Source organism: Canis aureus, chromosome 38, assembly GCF_053574225.1.
Source record: "Canis aureus isolate CA01 chromosome 38, VMU_Caureus_v.1.0, whole genome shotgun sequence".
Classification (NCBI taxonomy): domain Eukaryota; kingdom Metazoa; phylum Chordata; class Mammalia; order Carnivora; family Canidae; genus Canis; species Canis aureus.
Window position 1 is genome coordinate 10,595,769 of NC_135648.1, and position 14,110 is coordinate 10,609,878.

General features: G+C 43.4%; 2 protein-coding genes across 2 annotated transcripts in view; one reads left to right on the forward strand and one right to left on the reverse strand.

Moving 5' to 3' along the window:
• The window catches only part of RRP15 (ribosomal RNA processing 15 homolog), a 38,525-nt gene extending 29,047 nt beyond the window's left edge, over window positions 1-9,478 (reverse strand). Inside the window, exon 1 of the mRNA XM_077886610.1 lies at window positions 9,277-9,478. Within this exon, the coding sequence (XP_077742736.1) occupies window positions 9,277-9,427 (151 nt within the window). The 5' untranslated portion in view covers window positions 9,428-9,478. The remainder of the gene's footprint in view (window positions 1-9,276) is intronic.
• The window catches only part of LOC144307134 (uncharacterized), a 64,795-nt gene continuing 60,110 nt past the window's right edge, over window positions 9,426-14,110 (forward strand). Inside the window, exons 1-2 of the mRNA XM_077886664.1 lie at window positions 9,426-9,943; window positions 11,222-11,306. Of these exons, the coding sequence (XP_077742790.1) occupies window positions 9,426-9,943; window positions 11,222-11,306 (603 nt within the window). The remainder of the gene's footprint in view (window positions 9,944-11,221; window positions 11,307-14,110) is intronic.

A 14,110-nucleotide genomic window follows, 5' to 3' on the forward strand; every position in this document is an offset into this window, starting at 1 on the left:
CACAATTTTTCTCTCAGAAGCATCCCTTTGATCAGTGTTTCCTGGAAAGTACACTAAGAAACAAAGTTTGGAGAATGTAATTACTTGAAAAATAAATATGTTAATATTATACATGTTTTATTCCTCAGAGTCACTAGCATTGCACAGGTATTTATAACAAAATAAACAACTGACAAGTGCTTCTTCTAGTAAGAATTTATCTAAAAATGTAAAGAGGCATAATGGCTTAAATGTTTGTGTGAATGAAGAATACCAGGGTGATTAAAAACAGAAGACTTTACCAGCCCTGGATAAAATGTCAAAACTACAATACTGACATCTAGTGTTTTGTCCTGATGCACTCACACACAAACGGCGACAATTTCAGCTTCTCAGTTGCATTGCAAAGGCAGCCAGGAGATATGAGGACTGTTAAGAGCTACCCCAATATCAACTTCCAAACTCTGTCTCTTTTCCTTGGTGTTTCTTACCCAGACTGATTACCACAATATGCATATTATAAGCACACAATAAATCCATGAAAAGTCTTACAACACCATTTCATACAACCTGTATAAACCAATTTAAAAAATTTGAAAAGAATTCACTAAATTCATAATTTTTGTTTGATTTGATTTAAGATGTTCTAGCTCAGAGGTGCCTGGCATTCATTGCAAATAGAAAGGATCACATTTTATATAAATAAAAAATACCAACATAATGAGGTCCTCTAGCATACCAAAAGCCAGGATTTACGTCTAGGGTACCAAAGATGAAACAAATCAGAAAGCAAAACTGGTTCTTAAAGTTTTACTGTAATTTATGAAGATGAGTTTTGCCTTGTTTTAAATTTTCTAATTGATCTTTAACAACGGAAGTTAAGTGCCCCTATTCAGGGCACCAGATAAGTAAAAAATTCCTTTGAAATCTTTTGTATTATCTTAAATATTAACTGTAAGTTTGCATTCTATTTTTAGAATCTGGAAATTAAGGGAGGGCTAAAAAGAATGCTTACTGGAAGCAATAACTAAAGGTTCCAATATAACTTTCCGCATTCACGGAATGTTCTATTATCAAAGCTGACCACTAGCCAGTGGGCATCAGAGCCTTATGAATGCTTCAAATGCAGCTAGTACAACTGAGGAACCAAATTTTTCATTTTAATTACTTTAAATTTAAAAAGCCACATGTAGGGACAGGTGGATGACTCAGTTAGTTAAATGTCTGATTCTTGATCTCAGGGTCCTGAGTTCAAGCCCCACGTTGGGTTCCATGCTGAGTGTAGAGCCTACTTTAAAAAAAAAAAAAAAAAAAAAAAGCCATACATGGCTAGTGGCTATCAGCTATCATATTGGCAGGGCAAGGTTAGACTTCCAAGGTTCTGAGGTAGACATCAGCATTTCCCATCTCCTACTGCCTTTTCCCCAAACTTCCAGCTCCCTTTCAAATTTACCACCTGTCTCAGATCCCAGATATGGTTAATGTTGACTGGAATGTGGGATAAAGTTTTAAGAAAACTTTATTGATGGTAAAGGGGAAATGGTGAAGGGGAAAATGAAAAATTTAAGTCTAGGTTTCTCTCCTTGAAGAAGTCATATGTTTAGCAGGGTAGATCAGTTAACCAACCAGAAAATTTGGTTTTACAATATGTAAAATTTGTAAGTGCTCTTCTGGAAAAAGAGAAAAAAAAAAAAATGGCAATGAAGAAATGGTGACTGGGAGTATCTTTTACAAAAATGGTGTTAAAGTTTTTTCTTAGGTAAAGCGAGGGTTGAATTAACAAAAGAAGGGAGGAGGTCAAAGAAGTAAGATTCCACAACCCAAGTGAACTAAAAGAGGCAGGGGCATGATCACCAAATCTAGAACCAAAAACTTCCTAGATCTGAGTCAATGCCCTGTATAAAAATTAAAATTATTATGATCCTTATTATGGGCATTCCAAGCAGAATAAAGCAGTATGTCCAAAGGCATGGGAATGTTAAAGAAGGTGAGATGCTTATGAAATGACAAGAAGTTCAGACTGTTTGAAACTAGATCTGGAAACTGGATAGTAAGAACTGAGTATAAAAAGCTGGCTTGTTTATAAAAAAGTTAGTCTGATTTATGATCTGAGAAATCAAATATGCACATTAGCCCCCAAATTAAAACCAAGCGGTTTAAAATCACCACACTAAAGGTGTGTGTTTACAGTAACAGGCCAAACTGCTAGTGTTTTTTTTTCCTCTTGATACTTATCGTTGGCCCTTATGTTTAAAAAGTTTCTCTATTAGATTAAGAAGGGTGTTCTTTTAAAATACAAATACCATCTAGGAGCATTAAGGTTATTGTTTAACATTTAAGTTACTTCACACCTTTAGACTTACCCTAAATCAAACGGAATGCCTCATAAAAACTTAGTAGAGATCAGCTAGTAGTAGGATGAACACAGACATCAAGGCTGCCTGAATTCAATCTCAACTCAGATACAAAATTCCCATCTGTAAAAATGGCAATAAAATAGTATCAACTTCATTGTGATTTTGTGATAATTAAATGAGTTAATATATATTTAAGTTCTTAAAAGACTGCCTAGCCCATAGTAAACATTTAAGTGCTGATCACATACCACACACATAGACACACGCAATTAGAATTTTAACGTGGTTATGGAAGAGAAATGAATAAAGAAGAAATACCTCTTAGAGGTAGCTGGAATTTGCAGGACATGTGATGTGCTGAATGGGAAGCTTTAGAGCACTAGCAAGTCACAGCACAAGGGTGAAGAGATCAGATTATAAAATTAGACAAGGTGGCATTATGTCCTGGTTCCATTACTTTCCAACATTATTAGCTTGAGTGAGTTACCTAACTCTTTGTCTCTGTCTTTGCAGCAAAATAGGCATGAAAATAGAATCTACCTCGCTGGGTTGTTGTGAGGATTAAATCAGGTAACACATGAAAAGCACTTAACGCAGACGTAATACCTAGCAGGCATGAAATAAATGGCTGAGGGTAACCAATGGACAGACAAGGATGCTGAGAACCTGAAGACAGATCTCCCAGGGATGGGAGATCACAAAAGACTACCAAAGGGTGCCAAAAACAGAGGGGGTAAAATGAGTTTCACTTCCACTGTAATTCTACCGACAGTCTGAATTATAGCCTGCAGGCAGGCTAACTTTGAATTTATTTTGGAACTAATCAATATTACTATCCCACAATTTTTTTAAGTAAACTCTACACCCACTGTGGGGGTTGAACTCACTATCCCAAGATCAGGAGTCACGTGCTCTACCTACTGAGCCAGCAAGGCACCCCGTGTCCCACAACTTTTCAAAGTATTCTAAAATATTGACAATAGCTAACATGTATTTATAGCAAGCTACTATTTAAAACATCTTTTGGGCAGCCCGGGTGGCTCAACGGTTTAGCGCCGCCTTTGGCCCGAGGCGTGATCCTGGAGACTCGGAATCTAGTCCCATGTCGGGCTCCCTACATGGAGCCTTCTTTTTCCTCTGCCTGTGTCTCCTCCTCTCTGGGTGTCTCTCATGAATAACTAAAAAAAATCTTAAAAAATAATAATAAAGTAAAATAAAACTCATTGGTGGTATCTTTAAAAAAAAAAAAGATTCAACTCAGTCTAACATGCACTGAGTTGATGCAGAAAATATTCACTAGTTTAAGAAAACCTGAATTAAAAAGACATTTCTATGTAAGACTCAGTGAACCAGAAGAGCCCATTCCTCACCCCCATTCTACTTTTGCCTAAGACTGCCCATTGCCCTAGTTATCAAGAGCTTTGAAACTACTGTGCCCCACTCCAATTGCAAATTATTTGTTCTGCTCAAGCCACATCATCTTTCCTGCCCATTACTACTAAATTTAGAATATTCTGGGGTGCCAGGGTGAATGTCCAACTCTTGGTTTTAGCTGAGGTCATGATCTCAGGGTTGTGAGATGGAGCCCCATGTCAGGCTCCATGCTCAGCACAGTCTGCTTGAGATTCTCTCTCCCTCTCCCTCTGCCCTTCCTACTCATGCTCTCTCTCTCTAAAACAAATAAATACACCTTAAAAAAAATAAACTTAGAATATTCAAAATTGATGTTTAAAAAAAGTTTTAAAACATGTACCTTTGAAAAAAATGAAGTCAACCCACCTTTCCATAAAACAACCAAAATTAAAATTAAAGTGCCACTAGGAGACAAATTAAAAGATGTGGTTACATGTGCTATCTAGGCAAGCCAAACCATAGAGCCTGGAAGTAGTCTGTTTCCAGAGTCTGTCCTATAAATTGCTAAACCACTCAAGTAGGACTATGATATATTTCATTTCTTAGACATGTTCCTTTTTAAGTAACTTAAATGATGGAGACTATAAGCTACAGTTTGATGAAAAGCACATTTATCTGCTGGGTTTTATATCTAAAATACAGCTTTGTAGTTTATCAAAAATGAAGCGATAGTTCCTAGAACCTTCTAAACTAGATCGTTATCAAGTCTTGTGTTAGAAGCATATGGCCATTTTTCATGTATGTGAACAGAACGATTCAGAAACATGAAATTACTATTCTTCTCTACCAGTTTATAGTCATATGGGCATGTGTTATGAGGGAGAGGTTGATCATATCATGGCACTGGATAATGACCAAGGCTTTTTTCACCTGGGTTGATTTATTGACTACAGAAACTTTTTTTTTTTTTTTTAAGACTACAAGCTTAAGAAACAGTTAACATTATGTCTAAACCTTCAACACTGCATCAATTAAATAAATCTGAGTAGTTCAAGGATAACTCAGAAGTAGAGTTATCAACCACTCCTTTATAATACTTGATACCAACCACTGTTCTTACTTCCTCACCTGAGCTGATTTACTGACTAGGTAGGCTATGTGTGCCTGTGTTTTAAGAATACAAACTTAAGAACCAACTACACATTGTATCAAAACATGCAACAAGGTATCAGTTCAATAAATCTGAGCAGTTCAAGGTTAGCTCAGATAGAAGTGTTATCATCTCCTTTATAATTTATCTGGTACTGAAATGCTGGCTGTAGCATTTTACTTTCCACGTATCTGATTCCTGATCATCGGTGATATTACTATGACCAAATTTCAAACCCATTTGAAGAGTATTAAAATTTGTTAACATTCAGTCTGAACCATTTTACTATCATTAAGTTTACACTATATACAAGTTCTGTTAATTTTACCCTCAACAATACCTAGTATATGGGAAAAGTACAAAAATCACAGTTAAGAGAAATCTCCAATTGATTAAATGACCAAATGGATATTGAATACTATACCATGTATCAGGTTCTACGCCAAATTCTGAATACAACTGTTACCAAAGCTGACAAAGTCTTTCTTAATGAACTAGGAAATTTTGCAAAATTTGACAAATAATACTTCAATGTTTTACACTTGTAAAAGCATAAGTTTTTACCTTTCTTATATAATGTGTCAAACTAAAGCCAAGAGGAAAAGTTCAAACAATGCATGGGTTAAACCTGTGTGTTTTCTATGAAATTTAGGTAGTATTTTGAGAAAAGAATTTGCTTTCAAATGGTTCATATGATAAGGCACATCCCTAACAATTTTTTAGGATCCAATTAAAATTCAAAAAGAAGCCTCTGTCTGATTTAATTTCCTGATAAAATGAGCCAGTACACTTCACTTACTAATAAGCCTATAATTTGCACACTGATTCATTGATGTGTCTGAACCAGATTTAATCTTCTGCCTTTACAGTTTCTTGGCATCCATTATCTGAAATTTTCTGAAAACTTATTAGTTCTACCAAGGCCACACATACACAAATTCTGAACTACAAAAATGGTTTCCATTGATCACCTTTCCAGAAATAACTGATTTCATGAGAGGAAAACAGTATTCTTATATTAAACAACAAATTCTGGATTAAACAAAAGGAAGATGTCTCATCTTATAACCAGTGGACCCACATTATTGAATTTATTAAATAAAAGGCCTTTCATAATTTACCTCTATTGCAGAGGTACAGCTTAAATCTTGAAGGAAAAAGTGGATGGAGGAAACAAAGTCAAACCTAAAGGATACAGAAAAGTGAAGAGAAAAAGGGGAGTGGTCAAGAGCATAGCATTACAGCCAAACTTCAATAATGGTTGTCATGTATCAACTTGCTGCTCACCTTATGTACTGGGGTGAGCAAATTATAACCTCTTTGGACCTTAGCTTCCCGTAAGTAAAATGAAAATAATAGTATCTATCTCACAGGGTTGCTATCAGAATTAACTGACATGAAACACATATGAGGAGCTTAAAACAGTACACAGTAAAAAGAAAAGCTCAAAAATATAGCTATTATTATCTAATTCCTCTAACAGTAGAGTACACCTAAAATTTATGGTACTACTAGTTTTTCTGTAAGTTTTTCTGTAAGTTGGTTATTTGAAAACTCCTTCTGAGAAACACTTGAAGTGGAGAGCTTCTGTTTCTTCACAGTCCTGTACTAGTGCCAGCTCTAACAGTTTTGCAACTGCCCACCAATGGTTCTGGTATTCGATGTCAGTCACCATTCAGCCAGCAGTGGTATTTATAAACACGTGTCTTTCTCTTCCTTAAAAGTTCTCAACAGCTCCCTACTGCTTACAAATGGAGAGGTCAATCTCCTTCATATGGCACACGAGATTCTTTACAATCTGGCTTTACCCTGTGTTCCCAGTTTCACTTCCATAACTTCTTTAAAAGCTAGAGCCACAGCAGACAATTCATTGTGTCCTAAATAGCCCATGCATTTTAAAAGACTGCATATGTTACAGTATGTGCTTTTCTCTGGATGACTTAGAAAACTGTTATCTCCACCACCAGACTTAGAAAATTATTCACCCTTCTAAGGCCTAGATGAAATGCCACCTTATTCATTTATTCAACAAGAAAATTTGCCTAATACTAAAATGTGCAAGGAAGGCCCTATGAAAAACAAATAAGACATAGTTCCAGCATTTGGGGAATCTATAGGAGAAGCTATGTCAAAGTAAAATAAAAACATAGCATACTATGAGTAATATGTGTAAGACAGAAGAAAACAATGCCTAAGCTGGGTTCTACAGGATATGGATTTGTTTCCATTCTTAGCATTTTAATTGGACCATGACTGTAATAACTACCTTTACAGTCCTGTGTTTAATATCTATCTTCCCTAAGACTGTAATTCTAGGGCAGAAATTTATTCATCCTTTGTTCCTCAACACAGGGTAAATTATCCAACTAAACTGGATAATTAGGTTTCCACATTATTCAGAACCTTTAATCCACAATGAAACTGATCTATCATAGCAAGGGAACCTTAGAACCTAATCAGCATTGACAATAATGCACTGAAAAGTCAGAACAGCTCTAATTTTGGAGTTATTTGGTACTTGAAGAGAGAAATCTAATTTCCACCTTATTTGTAAGCAGTACTGGTATTTTGCTTCAAATGTAGGACTCTTTCTCTCTCTGACAACCCCACTGAACTAGCCTATTGAGTTCAAGAAATATCAGAATCAGAAATTCTAATTCCTGCTCAGCAAATTGACCGTTTTCTTTAACTCCCCAGGAAGGGGATGAGGACTGTAATTACCTAGGAACCGCAGGAGCACATGACAGTTTTTCTTCTTGGTTCTGGAAGTCCAGGTTTATCCACTCATTTACTTAAAATTTCTGCTTAAAATCCACTATGCAGTAGGCACTGTTTTAGATACTGGGATACAGCAATTTCTACTCTTAGGGAACTTAACATCCCCGCTGGGAGAAACACACAGCAATTATGTCATGTCGGATGATTTGGAAAACACTGAGAGAAATGAAGCAGGCTAAGTCAAAAAGGGAAAGTAGAGAGGCAAGAAGAGAGGCACCGGTGGTACATTCGATCAGGGTGATCACGGTCCAGTCTTGCAGATAAAAGCACTGAGTCTGAGATTGAAGGAAGTCAGGGAGGGAAAGCCATGCAAGCATTTGAAAAATACTCTAGGGGAGCAGCCCGGGTGGCCCAGCGGTTTGGCGCCTGCCTTGGCCCAGGGCGCGATCCTGGAGACCCAGGATCGAATCCCACGTCAGGCTCCCGGTGCATGGAGCCTGCTTCTCCCTCTACCCGTATCTCTGCCTCTTTCTCTCTCTCACTGTGTGCCTATCATAAAAAAAAAAAAAGAAAGAAAGAAAGAAAAATACTCTAGGGGAGCAGCTCGGGTGGCCCAGCGGTTGAGCACCTGCCTTCGGGCCAGGGCGTGATCCTGGGGTCCTGGGATCCAGTCCCACGTCGGGCTCCCTGCTTCTCCCTCTGCCTATGTCTCCGCCTCTCTGTCTGTCTCTCATGAATAAACAAATAAAATCCTTAAAAAAAAAAAAAAAACAAAATACTCTAGGCAGTAAAGCCAGTTAAGTGCTGAAACTGGCACGAGAGCCTGTTTTGATGTGTCAGACCCCAACGACATCGATGTGGCTAGATCACAGTTAGCAGCTGGTAAGGGGGCAGAGCAGAAAACCATGAGAGAGGAAAAAAAAAAAAAAAAAACCGACCTAGGCTACTACCTCATGCAGCCTAAGGACTCTGGACGTTCCTGAGACGGGAGGCCACTGCACCATCTTAAGGAGGGAACTCGCAGGGCCTGAGGTGCCTCATGCAGGAACAGCTCTGGCCGTTATAAAGCTCTGGCTAGTGCCACGGAGCAGCAACTGCCCAGCGGAGGCCGCGGGGTCGTCTGCAATTCCTTGTAACCTAGGAATCTAATGCCAAGAATGATGGGTACCGGGAGCAGCATAGGGTCGCATCATGGCTCAAGGCCTCAAAACAGCTTCCCTTCCTTTCAACAGCCGCTTCTGAGACATCGACGGGCTCTTCACATTCATCCCAGTCCCCGCACGTCCTCCTCTTTCCGGGTCTCCGACCGCCAGAGCCACGCGCCTGCCACACAAGATACCACCCTCCTCTCCCCGCTCTTTGGGCCTTTTGCTCGTCGTTCCCTAAAAACCTATCCCACCCTTGTAACTTCAAATACGCGCCCCCCTTTCCTCTTCTATCACTGCAACCTCCTTTTTGAGGCTGTCAGCTCCACCCGTTTCATCCTTTTTTTAAAAAAAATCATTAACAACGAGGGCCAAAACGTCTACTAAAGAACTAGAAGTCCAAGAGCATCCGTTCCCTTAACAGCACCTCCCAGCTCCCTCACGGGGCCAAGGTCGCCCCTCCGAGGCCACCCGAGATCAAAGCAGCCGCGACCCCACCGCGTCCCCCGCTTCCCGGGGGGAACTCAACCCCGCCATTCTTCACGGCGGCCAAAGCTCAACCTTACTGCGTTACCTCCACCGTCGGCAGCGTCTTTGCCCTCGTCTTCCAACTCCGAAGCTACTGCCCCGGCTACCATTTGCATCTTCTTCCTCTGCTTCTTCTTTAGGGAATTTTTCAGCTTTTTCCCCGCACCCACACGTGAGTCCCGAGCGGCCGCCGCCATGTTTCCTCGCCACCGGAAGCGACCCGTCGGGGCCGCGACCGGTGGCAACCGAAGGAGCTTCGGCGTTTGGTTCCGGCCACAGGAGGTTCCGGGGCGGGGCCTTCCAGCCCGACTTCCGGGGCTGGAGCCCGCGACGGGGATCGGCGGGAGGACGGCAGGGCCGGCGCCTGCACCTGCCGCCGCTCCAGCCGGGAAGGGCTTGGGGGCGGGGGGGGGGCCCGCGGCCGCCGCGCGCCTCTGCGCCGCCCTAGCGGACGGTGCTGCTTCGGGGTGTCGCTCCCGGGGCCCCGCGGGCGGCGTCCGGGACGAGGATGGAGAAGGTGCCCCCCGCCCGCGGGCAGCGGCGGACCCACACCGCGAAGCCGCGACGCCGCGGCCGTCCTCAGCCCGGAGTCCCAGCCCCGCGACGAACGCTTTCCGCGGCTCCAACCGCAAAACGAATAGGGCCCCCTGGGTTCGCGGTGGAACCTGCCCTGGCCCCGGCCGACCTGCTGTGCCGACTCCGGCCTCCTCCAGGTAGCGCCCCGCTGGGGCCAGGCTCACAGGTGCACCTGCCTCCCTCCAGGTAGCTCCCCCCTGAGGCAGCCACAGGCAGGTGCACCTGCCTCCCTCCAGGTAGCTCCCCGCTGAGGCAGCCACAGGCAGGTGCACCTGCCTCCCTCCAGGTAGCTCCCCCTGAGGCAGCCACAGGCAGGTGCACCTGCCTCCCTCCGGGTAGCTCCCCGCTGAGGCAGCCACAGGCAGGTGCACCTGCCTCCCTCCGGGTAGCTCCCCGCTGAGGCAGCCACAGGCAGGTGCCCCTGCCTCCCTCCAGGTAGCTCCCCCTGAGGCAGCCACAGGCAGGTGCACCTGCCTCCCTCCGGGTAGCTCCCCGCTGAGGCAGCCACAGGCAGGTGCCCCTGCGTCCCTCCAGGTAGCTCCCCGCTGAGGCAGCCACAGGCAGGTGTCCCTGCCTCCCTCCAGGTAGCTCCCCGCTGAGGTAGCTTCTGGCAGGTGCACCTGCCTCCCTCCAGGTAGCTCCCCGCTGAGACAGCTTCAGGCAGGTGCCCCTCCTCCCTCCAGGTAGCTCCCCCCTGAGGCAGCCACAGGCAGGTGTCCCTCCTCCCTCCAGGTAGCTCCTCCCTGTGGCAACTTCAGGCAGGTGCCCCTGCCTCCCTCCAGGTAGCTCCCCTCTGACGCAGCTTCAGGCAGGTGCCCTTGCCTCCCTCCAGGTAGCTCTCCGCTGAGGCAGCTTCAGGCAGGTGCCCCTGCCTCTCTCCAGGTAGCTCCCCGCTGAAGTAGCCACAGACAGGTGCCCCTCCTCCCTCCAGGTAGCCCCTCCCTGAGGCAGCTTCTGGCAGGTGCCCCTGGCTCCCTCCAGGTAGCTCCCCGCTGAGGCAGCCACAGGCAGGTGTCCCTCCTCCCTCCAGGTAGCGCCCCGCTGAGGCAGGTTCAGGCAGGTGCCCTTGCGTCCCTCCAGGTAGCTCCCCCCTGAGGCAGCTTCTGGCAGGTGCACCTGCCTCCCTCCAGGTAGCTCCCTGCTGAGGCAGCTTCTGGCAGGTGCACCTGCCTCCCTCCAGGTAGCTCCCCGCTGAGACAGCTTCAGGCAGGTGCCCCTCCTCCCTCCAGGTAGCTCCTCCCTGAGGCAGCTTCTGGCAGGTGCCCCTGGCTCCCTCCAGGTAGCTCCCCACTGAGTCCAGCCTCTGCCTGGCACCCTCTCCAGGGGGCTACTGCAATCTGCTCTAACCACTTTCCTCCTAAATTGTTGACTCCTTGAAAATAGGGACCATATTTCACTCACCATTCTGCCCTAAGGTTGCCAAAGCTGGGCCAGAGTAGGAGATCAAAAAATATTTTTGGAAGGAGTGACTTAATGAACGACAGTACAACCATTGACAATGTAAGTAAGTCAGACTAATGATGCAGCAAACCTTTACATTGTGTTGTGTTGGCCGGACGGATTCTAAAGGCTTTCCCTATGGTGATTTCCAAGAATAGAACGCTTCTTGGTTTTCAATACCTAAAATCTGCAAAGGAGAGCAGGTTTCTCAATCCCACACATTCCAGCTGCTGTTTATTGGGGGCGGGGGGGGGGGGATTGTATTTACATATGCCAAACTCAATACATTTTAAAATAAAACCGTTTTGTTTTTAACAGTGCAAAAAAATATTACATTCCAAATACAGTTGGTAAAGATCAAATCCCAGCCTAAATCTTCTGAAAAATGCAATTATTGTCAACACCAAAAGTATGTCTGGGGATGTCCCTTCAAACATTGCTGGGGCCCAAAAATTCTGACAATTCTGCTCAGTGTCCATCTTCTGCTGCCATTTAGTGTTGAACCTGTGCCCTGTTGGCTTTCATATTTTAACCTTTAGTTTGGCCTAAAGTAATATATTTGGGAAGCATAATAAAGTTGGGAAAGCATTGGAGAAAATTTTAGAGAAGGAAGCAAACGTAAGAAAGAAAAATGATGACGGTGGAAAGGAGGCTGTCTGGCATAGGAAGTAGCATTTGTTAATATTATTGAAGATAAGGGGCGTTCTGAGCATTTTACATCTTAGAATGATGATTTATTGGACTCTTGAGTTTGGCTCAGATCATAACCCCAAGGTGGTGAGATCCAGCCCCGCTTCTGGCTCTGAGCTGGGCATGGAGCCTGCTTGGGATTCTCTCTCCTTCTGCCCCTCCCCCATGCTCCCACCCCTAAAAAAATATTATGGTTTATTTATAAGTAGAGATTTACAGATTTACTATGTTTAACCGCAATTTAAGAAATTGCCGGAGGGATAAATTGTTGGTTATTATTCATTCAGATTTTTCCTTTTTAAAGTAACATTAGGGCAGCCCCGGTGGCCCAGTGGTTTAACGCCGCCTTCAGCCCAGGGCGTGATCCTGGGGTCCTGGGATTCAGTCCCATGTCAGGCTCCCTGCATGGAGCCTGCTTCTTCCTCTCTTTCTGCCTGTGTCTCTGCCTCTGTCTCTCTGTGTCTGTCATAAATAAATAAAAAATATTTTTTAAAAAAGTAAAAATAAAATAACGTAAAACAGGCTCCAGATTTTCCTGTAGGAATCTGGTTTTTAGTAAGGAGTTACTACTATTAAGTGGGAGATTACTGTATTAACGTATTTAATCTTCACAATAAGCTGGTAGGTTGGGTAGTATTGTTCCTGCTATAAAGATGAAGTAGCTAAGGCACAGAAATGATGAAATACTTGCTCAAGGTCACAGCCAGTTAGTGGCAGATTCAAGTTAAAACCTGAGCAGTCTGTTCCAAGGTCTATTTAACCACTGAGCTATATTGCCTACTCAGACTGTTGCCCTGGAGCACTTAACACATACTTGCTGAGAAAAGACAATAGAAATTTCTGGCAAGCAGTGGAATTCATAAATTAGAAAAAAAGAAAAAGAAATCTCTACCCTTACGATGAACTAAGATAATTAAGCAGACTCCACAGCCATCTCAGAGCCCAGTGTGGGGCTCCGTATTATCCTGAGATCATGACCTGAGCCAAAATCAAAGTCCAATGCTTAACCGACTGCGACACACCCCTGTATGAGCATTTGCATAAACATACCCATGATAGCTGTCAGCCCATTACCTCTCAGTGCCACATTCACCCTTTTTGGCTGCTCTGTGAAAGAACCGGTGGATCCTTTAAATATGTTTCTTTTGCCTACCAGGTTGTTAAGCTTTGTCAGTAGAGGGCACTAGAATGACATTGTAAAAAGGAGGTGCCTTCCTGGTTTTAGTGTGCATCTCCTTACAGACTCCTACTGTAGCTTCCCTAGCCCTAAACTCCTCTAGTACAGGTAGATTCTTCAGCATCTGGTTTCTGGAAGGCACAGTGGTCAGTAGCACCCAGTGGCCAGCAGCTTTCTTTGGCCAACCCACATCTGTAGTCTCATAGCAGAGCACTTCTAGCAGGACACTTGTCTGTGAACAATTCTCTCTGGTACTTTAAAAGCCATCAATTTCCAGAAAAGTCTGGAGGGTAGATTTCCAGTAAGTTTTGCTGGCTCAACACCAGTGAGCCACTGCTATACCCTTTCCAGCAAGGTCTGGACCTCAGTTATGTATGTGAGATTGGTGAAGCACTCCTTCCTTGCTGCTTTATTTCAGCTCTGGGGGTATTCTCTGTTCCTTTTATCTGAAATTACTCTATTCCTTAGAGTTCTCTTGATTTCCAACTAGACAATCCCTTGTTACTGCAATGCTCTGTTATAGTTAACCATTCTTTATATTAAACTCTCCTATTCAAATTACTAAGTAGTGCCCATCTCTTCATTGGACCCAACAGATACACTAGATGAGTGATGTGATGAAAATATTATCAGCACCCACATAGTGTCCCTGCCTACCTATAGCCTTGTTAGAAAGTTCCATGGAGGGTTACTCATTTTAGGAAGAATCAGGGGAATTAAAACAGGAATTCCTTTTTAAAACACCAATATTTATACGAGGATAACAAAAATAGTTTCTTCTGAGTAGTTTGTTGCAGCGTGGGTGATGTGAGTACATTGAAGAACTCTAAACTAATGGACATGGAACAGATAAGAGGAAAGAGTAATTGTACAGTACATCCAGAGCAGGGGATGCTAGTGTCTAGCAAGGTCTGGATGCAGAAATGATTGGACAGGGGCTCTGGAAAGAAATTCTGGTTAAATGATAGTTCATGGGTACTCTATGTAGGGAAATATC